Consider the following 7,774-nt stretch of genomic DNA (forward strand, 5'->3'; position numbering starts at 1 on the left):
AAAGAAAGGGCGTTCTGTGGATACCGGCTCCGAGGGTGGAAATGCAACCCGAAAGTGAAGAGGAGTGGAGAGGGGGCTTGAGGGGAGACTAGTGGTCTAGGACTAAAGGAGAACTGGGGGGAGGGGACAGGGCCAAAGCGGCAGTCCGGGGTCCGATGCGGCACGGGCCCACGTGGAGCCCGGAGCCGGCGCTGAATCACTGCTGGGCTGTCTTTACACCCTTCCCCCCCACCCCCCACCCCGGCCGGGTGCCCGCAGTCCCCGCCTCCTCGGCCGCCGCCTCCGCGGGGCGGGGCCCTAGCCCGGGACCCGCTGCCGTGGCTATAAATGGGCTGCGGCACGGCCGGCAGAACGCGGTGACAGCCACACACCCCGAGGCCTCCAAGATGAGCTACACTTTGGACTCGCTGGGCAACCCGTCCGCCTACCGGCGGGTAACCGAGACCCGCTCCGGCTTCAGCCGCCTTAGCGGCTCCCCGTCCAGCGGCTTCCGCTCGCAGTCATGGTCCCGAAGCTCGCCCAGCACCGTGTCCTCCTCCTACAAGCGCAGCGCGCTGGGGCCGCGCCTCACCTACAGCTCTGCCATGCTCAGCTCCGCCGAGAGCAGCCTCGACTTCAGCCAATCCTCTTCCCTGCTCAACGGCGTCTCCGCGACGGGCGGCGACTACAAGCTGTCCCGCTCCAACGAGAAGGAGCAGCTGCAGGGGCTGAACGACCGCTTCGCGGGCTACATCGAGAAGGTGCACTACCTGGAGCAGCAGAACAAGGAGATCGAGGCGGAGATCCAGGCGCTGCGGCAGAAGCAGGCTTCGCACGCCCAGCTGGGCGACGCCTACGACCAGGAGATCCGTGAGCTGCGAGCCACCCTCGAGATGGTGAATCACGAGAAGGCTCAGGTGCAGCTGGACTCGGACCACCTGGAGGAAGACATCCACCGGCTCAAGGAGCGCTTCGAGGAGGAAGCACGGCTGCGCGACGACACCGAGGCGGCCATCCGCGCGCTGCGCAAAGACATCGAGGAGGCGTCGCTGGTGAAGGTGGAGCTGGACAAGAAGGTGCAGTCGCTGCAGGACGAGGTGGCCTTCCTACGGAGCAATCACGAGGAAGAAGTGGCCGACCTGCTGGCCCAGATCCAGGCGTCACACATCACCGTGGAGCGCAAAGACTACCTGAAGACAGACATCTCGTCGGCGCTGAAGGAAATCCGCTCCCAGCTCGAGTGCCACTCCGACCAGAACATGCACCAGGCAGAAGAGTGGTTCAAGTGTCGCTACGCCAAGCTCACCGAGGCGGCCGAGCAGAACAAGGAGGCCATCCGCTCCGCCAAGGAAGAGATCGCCGAGTACCGGCGCCAGCTGCAGTCCAAGAGCATCGAGCTCGAGTCGGTGCGCGGCACCAAGGAGTCCCTGGAGCGGCAGCTCAGCGACATCGAGGAGCGCCACAACCACGACCTCAGCAGCTACCAGGTAGGAACCGCGGCTGCGCGGCCAGCCTGCGCCAGCGCCAGCGCCGCGCGCCCCCGACACTCGGGCACGCGCCCCCACGCGCTCTCCGCCCGCTCCCTGGTGACTGCTGGCCAGCGCCGCGCGCCCAAGTTGGAGGCGCAAAGCGTCCGCGCCCCTACCCACCTTTGGCACACTCCACCCCGCCCACCATCCCCAGCTTCTGAGAGCACTGACCTCTTTTCAAAACGTGCTTCTTGTCCTCGGCAGTTCTAGTTTTTGCACGCTTGCACATTGAAAATAGGAGGGATGCATTCTGATGGTTGATAAAGCAGCAACTTTCAGATAACTTCTGCAGAAACGCATGAATTCTCTGCTTTTCCTGCATGATCGGGGTGTGTGTGGGGGGGGGGGGGGGGGAATCTGAAAATTAGCTTCAGCCTAAATGGCTCAGATGGGAAGGGCCAGGTCAGGGGTGGGGTTTCCCAATGCATGTTTATTCCCTGCCGAATGTATTCTAGATCCACTGGGTTCAGTGAATGATGTGCTCAGGAAATGTCTTATTAATCCTATTTGTTTGTGTATTTGAGAATCCTTAAATTTTGTTAATGGTGGGAGGGGGCTGGGAGCAATATCCGAGAAGGTTGCGGAGCTGGAGGGAGTCAGAGGAGCGCAGGAGGGAGGGGAAGGGAGAGGGGTAGCAAGTGGTTTGCGAAAGAAATTGCCTTTGGAAGGGTGAGTCATGGGGAGACTGTGTCTGTTTCAGGACACCATCCAGCAGTTGGAAAATGAGCTTCGGGGCACAAAGTGGGAAATGGCCCGTCATTTGCGAGAATACCAGGATCTCCTCAACGTCAAGATGGCTCTGGATATTGAGATCGCTGCGTATAGGTACGGTGTTCACTGCGGACGTGACCGAAATACCGCACTGCGGAGGCTGTTTTGACAGAACCTTCTCCACTTCAGTAAAGCAAGCAGGTTTCAGGCGTCTTAAATCGGTGCCTGTTTGCCTTTCTAATTAAAAAGAAATTATTCTAAAGAATTGCAAATGTGAATTTTCCACTTTTTATACAGCTTTAAAAGAGTAAGCATTAGTTGAAATTGATATGAATTACAGGAGGGGGCTTGGGAGGAGCTCAGATTAAATTTCAATGCTTATGCTTGAACTTTTTATTTAAGTGAAACGTGTTTTACAAATGTCTGAAGCAAAAACATGTTAGTATTTAATATTTAGTAGTTTTAGTATTTAATATTTCTCTAGTGGTTTCAGCTTCTCAATTTTACAGTGTCAAGGACAAACACCATCACATTCAATGTCTCTGTTTCTCTGTTACAGCTTACTATTGCCATCATCTGGCTGAGAATAGATATAGATTGATAAATTAGAATATATGTGTGCATATATATATATATATAGCTATATAGATAATTTAGATATATTATATTTTATCTTAGGCTGCATAACATAGATTATATGTCTATATATAGGTTGTGTATGATATATATCTACATATATTTAGATCTTGAGATATAAATTTATAGGTATGTCATAATATAAATAAATTTATATCTATAGATGTAGATATACAGCCAGAGAAAGAGAAGAGATTATAGGTCTACTAACTGATATTGCCTTGCTGTTGATTAAGTTCACAGGAGAAAATAATTGACTCAACAATGTTTCTACTACCAATAAGGTCATTATAATTTTATAAGAATAAAGTGAACCCACCGAGTTATCTTACTTTTCAGAAAAGCAGAATAATTACATTGAAAAACACTTCATGATTAAAACTGCAGATCAATTTATAACTTAATGCACCCAAATTAGTACTTAGCTATAGATAGATGAAGATAGATATAGAGCTATAGATATAGATAGATATAGCCTGAATTCTGATATATGCCAAATACATTTTTAACATTATATTTGCTGAAAGATATTTAGTATACATCCTGAAAGTTCCGATGCTCAGGAAGATCACTAAGATTTTTTTGCCCACTATAGAGCTTTTCAACAGATTCATGTTGCACCAAATGGACTGATGCAGCTCGGGGGACTTGGTGGCTGGGTCTGACTGGTAGGCCATTGGGAGTGACTAGTTACTGCAGCAGGGGATTGGCTAGTGGCCCATGAGTATCTGTCACTGAATATGACAAAATATACCAATGAAATGATAGCAGGTATTACACCGACTTGATGGAATGCTTTATTTATGTGATTATTCTTACTCAGAGGTATCTACTGCATTCCCCATTATGCAATGAAGCTCAGAAGGCCCAATGTGATTTTAATTATGTCTTGTCTTCTTTGGTTATCACCTTAGAAAACTGCTGGAAGGTGAAGAGACCAGATTTAGCACATTTTCAGGAAGCATCACTGGACCACTGTACACACACCGACAGCCCTCCATCACAATATCCAGTAAGATTCAGAAAACTAAGGTAGAGGCTCCCAAGCTAAAGGTCCAACACAAATTTGTGGAGGAGATCATAGAAGAAACCAAAGTGGAAGATGAGAAGTCAGAAATGGAAGAGGCCCTGACAGCCATTGCAGAGGAATTAGCAGTTTCCATGAAAGGAAAGGAGGCAGAAGAGGTGGAAGAAAAGGAAGAGGAACAGGAAGCTGACGAAGTGGTAGCAACTAAAAAGTCTCCGGTGAAAGCTACCGCACCTGAATTTAAAGGAGAGGAAAAAGGAGACAAGGAGGAGGAGGAGGAGGAGGAGGAAGATGAGGGCGCTAAATCAGACCAAGCTGAAGAAGGGGGGTCTGAGAAGGAAGGTTCTAGTGAAAAAGAAGAAGATGAGCAGGAAGAAGGAGAGACAGAGGCAGAAGGTGAAGGAGAGGAAGTTGAATCTAAGGAAGAGAAGAAAACTGAGGAAAAGAGGGAAGAAGTAGTCACGAAGGTGGAGCTGGTGGCAGAAGCCAAGGTGGAAAAGCAGGAGAAGGCCAAGTCCCCCATGCCAAAATCGCCAGTGGAAGAGGTGAAGCCAAAACCATTGGCTGGAGCTGGGAAAGATGAGCCGAAAGGGGAAGAAGGGAAAGTGGAGGAAGGAAAGAAAGAAGCAGCAAAGGAAGCTCCTAAGGAGGAGAAGGTAGAGAAAAAGGAGGAGAAGGTGGAGAAAAAGGAGGAGAAGGTGGAGAAAAAGGAGGAGAAGGTGGAGAAAAAGGAGGAGAAGCTGAAAGATGAGGTAGAGAAGAAGAAAGCTGCGTCCCCAGTGAAGGAGGAAGTCATGCAGGAGGTGGTGACCATCACCAAATCAGTAAAGGTGAGCGTGGAGAAAGGTGCCAAAGAGGAGGAGAAGCCTGGGCAGCAGAAGGAGAAAGTGGAGGGAAGGAGCAAGGAGGAAGGCAGTGACCAAGGCTCAAAGGAATCCACCAAGGAAGACATAGCCATCAATGGGGAGGTGGAAGGAAAGGAGGAGGAAGAGCAGGAAACGAAGGAGAAAGGCAGTGGGGGAGACGAGGAGAAAGGTGTTGTCACCAATGGCCTAGACTTAAGTCCAGCAGATGAAAAGAAGGGGGGTGATAAAAGTGAGGAAAAAGTGATGGTGACCAAAACGATAGAAAAAATCACCAGTGAAGGGGGAGATGGTGCTACCAAATATATCACTAAGTCTGTCACTGTCACTCAAAAGGTCGAAGAGCATGAGGAGAGCTTTGAGGAAAAATTAGTGTCTACTAAAAAGGTAGAGAAGGTCACTTCACACGCCATAGTAAAGGAAGTCTCCCAGGGTGACTAGTCATTTTAGTCTATTCAAAAGGTTAAGCCATATGACAATTTCAAAATGCATGTTAATGACAGCTTCAAAATAGAACGGGTTCTCCCATGGGGGTTCCAGACATTGTATTTTACATTGTGCAATACGAGGGAACTGCATGCAAGCTCAGGATGCTCCCTCCTCCGTCTTTGGGGGGTTCAAATGCATGATATTGTATGTACCTGGGGAACTGGCCAATTTACTAAACTGCTGGAAGGGGGGCACTCACGGGGGGGTGTCTTGAGATGTATTATGCAAAGAACAAACTGAGCCAAAAACAAATGAAACACAGAACTCTCTTAGCCTTAAGAACGCTCTATGTGAATAATTAAGTTTACCTCACTGGTGCATTTAGAATGGGCTTTCTTTCATGGGAGAACCTTGTTGACACACACAGTTTGCAACCCTTCGTTGATGGACGCTAAACGTCACAGCAGTACTTGCTCAATAAAGGTCATATTGGAAACAGTTGATTGCCTGGTGTAATGTCATTTCAAAGGGAAATCTTCACTACCTGGCTCTTTCTTTCCTACGAGTACATTATTTGGGAGATTATAGACAACCTGCATTTCTTATCAGTATTTCCCTGAGAGTGAATTCTGGGGAAACATAATCAACTGAAAACATTTTCAGGTGCCAAAATCTTTACTTAGCCTAACCTTCAGCCCCAAATTTCAACATTATAGTTTTGGAATAAAAAAAAAGCATCAAATAAAAAAGGTAAAATTGGTGGGGTAAAGTCTTCAATCTCCAGGAATTTCCATCCCAAACCAGAACTCAGAGATCCTCAAGGTAAGAGGGACATGCAAAGGAGCCATAACTTGCTCCTTGGAGTTGGGACACAAAGGACCACATGAGGTTTATAACAATGTCCAGGAGAAATAAAACTGAAATAACAGTACATGTACAAACAAGAGATATCCAGGCTCAGGTGTTTAGTTCTGGTTCACACACACACACACACACACACACACACACACACACACACACCTGCAGCACTGATTCTCTTTTAAAAATTGATTTTTGAGAAAGAGAGAAAGGAGGAGGGGAGAGAGAAACATTAATTTTCTATTTCCCTTATTTATGCATTCATTGGGGATTCTTGTATGTGCCCTGACTGGGGATCAACCCCACAACTTGGCGTATTAGGGTGATGCTAAAACCAAAAACTGAGCTATCTAGTGAGGGCCTGCAGCACAGATTCTTGATGTGATTGATGGAAATTTGTATGTTAGGTGTTTTACTAATTAGGAAAATAATGTTAAAAATAAGTAAAATACCTCACTTATAAAAAGAAAAATAGATTATCTGATATTAGCACTTGAAGTGTTGTTGTTGTTGTTTTTCTATTTAAAGGCCTGATCTTGACCAAGGAAATAATACAGATCCCTTTTCACATTATATCTGTTCTAGACCTTGAAAACTATTAATAATTTATTAATTAATACATTATTTGTTCCAAGTTCTTATTTTTCTCTTATCAATAGGATCATCCTAGTAATATAATCCTGGATACTCTTCTAAATAGCTTTTCAAAATACCTATTTTAATTTCTAAATGTAACTAGGAAGTTCGTTGCTAATGTCAATATTTGTAATGATTTCCCCCATCCTTTAGTCATTTGGTATCTTCATATCACTTGTACTTACGTTTTATATAAAAATACTAATTTTTAAGAAGCAATAATATCCATGACAACCAGGTGAAACAGGATTTTTAAATATCATCAGCAAAAACTTACTCCAGTTATGTAGAATTTAAAAAATAAAAAAGAGAACATTGGGAGGATACAGGATAGCTCTCGGGATGGGAGACTCAAAGAGGCAGGTGCTGGGAAAGACCAACTGGGACAGCCCAGGAACTGAGGTAGCAGGAAGTGGCGTGCAGCCACAGGGCTCACTAAACTCACACTTGGAATCACTTCTTTGGAAGTTCTGAAACACAGCAAGCATTGGCCTGCCATCTGGGCCAGCAAAGGAAGCAGCACTTTGAATGATAGTCCCACTAAGACTAGCCCAGTGTTGTAGCAGCATTCCCCCACAGAAGAGCCTGGGAGCTGTTATCTGAAAGGGAAACAGAAGCTGGATCAATATGGTAAGATTAAGTATCTGCAAATAGATAGCCATTACTGTAAAAATATCCCTCTGTCTACTACTAAAATCAGCTCATTTGCCAGTGCTGGCCTCTGAGTTGTCAGAGTTTAGAAACCCCTTTTAGTAGGGCACACTGTTCAAAATAATAGAATCAATCAGCAACACCCTTCCAGACACAAGGCCAGCATAAGAGACTTGTCCCTTCAGCTCCCAACTTCATTTTCAACCATCTCACTTTTTTCCAAGAAGGAAAGAATCAAATGACACTTCCACTGTTTTTCCTTCTTTCAATATAGTAGAACATCATCATTTGATAAGCCATGTGGACATTTATAAATGTATCAAATTGCTTGATTGATTCAATAACTTAAATATGTATTGTAGACTTGGGCCTGGGGATACAAAGATCTTTTCTTCTGGAATCCACTAATTTGTTGTCAATGCCAATTGTTATACTACTGTTTAAAGAGGAAGCAA

The 7,774-nt window shown here is 46.1% G+C and overlaps 1 protein-coding gene across 2 annotated transcripts; it reads left to right on the top strand.

Moving 5' to 3' along the window:
• The first annotated feature begins 227 nt into the window (after positions 1–227).
• NEFM (neurofilament medium) lies at positions 228–5,666 on the top strand. 2 transcript variants are annotated; one of them, XM_036315610.1, is made up of 3 exons: positions 228–1,466; positions 2,209–2,333; positions 3,770–5,666. In XM_036315610.1, the coding sequence occupies exons 1-3, from the start codon at positions 387–389 to the stop codon at positions 5,184–5,186; spliced, it is 2,622 nt and encodes an 873-aa protein (XP_036171503.1). In that variant the 5' UTR covers positions 228–386; the 3' UTR covers positions 5,187–5,666. The 2 variants fall into 2 exon arrangements, with proteins under 2 accessions (XP_036171503.1, XP_036171504.1); XM_036315611.1 differs by lacking the exon at positions 228–1,466 and adding an exon at positions 1,681–1,837.
• The last annotated feature ends 2,108 nt before the right edge of the window (positions 5,667–7,774 follow it).

Source organism: Myotis myotis, unplaced genomic scaffold, assembly GCF_014108235.1.
Source record: "Myotis myotis isolate mMyoMyo1 unplaced genomic scaffold, mMyoMyo1.p scaffold_m19_p_6, whole genome shotgun sequence".
Lineage (NCBI taxonomy): Eukaryota > Metazoa > Chordata > Mammalia > Chiroptera > Vespertilionidae > Myotis > Myotis myotis.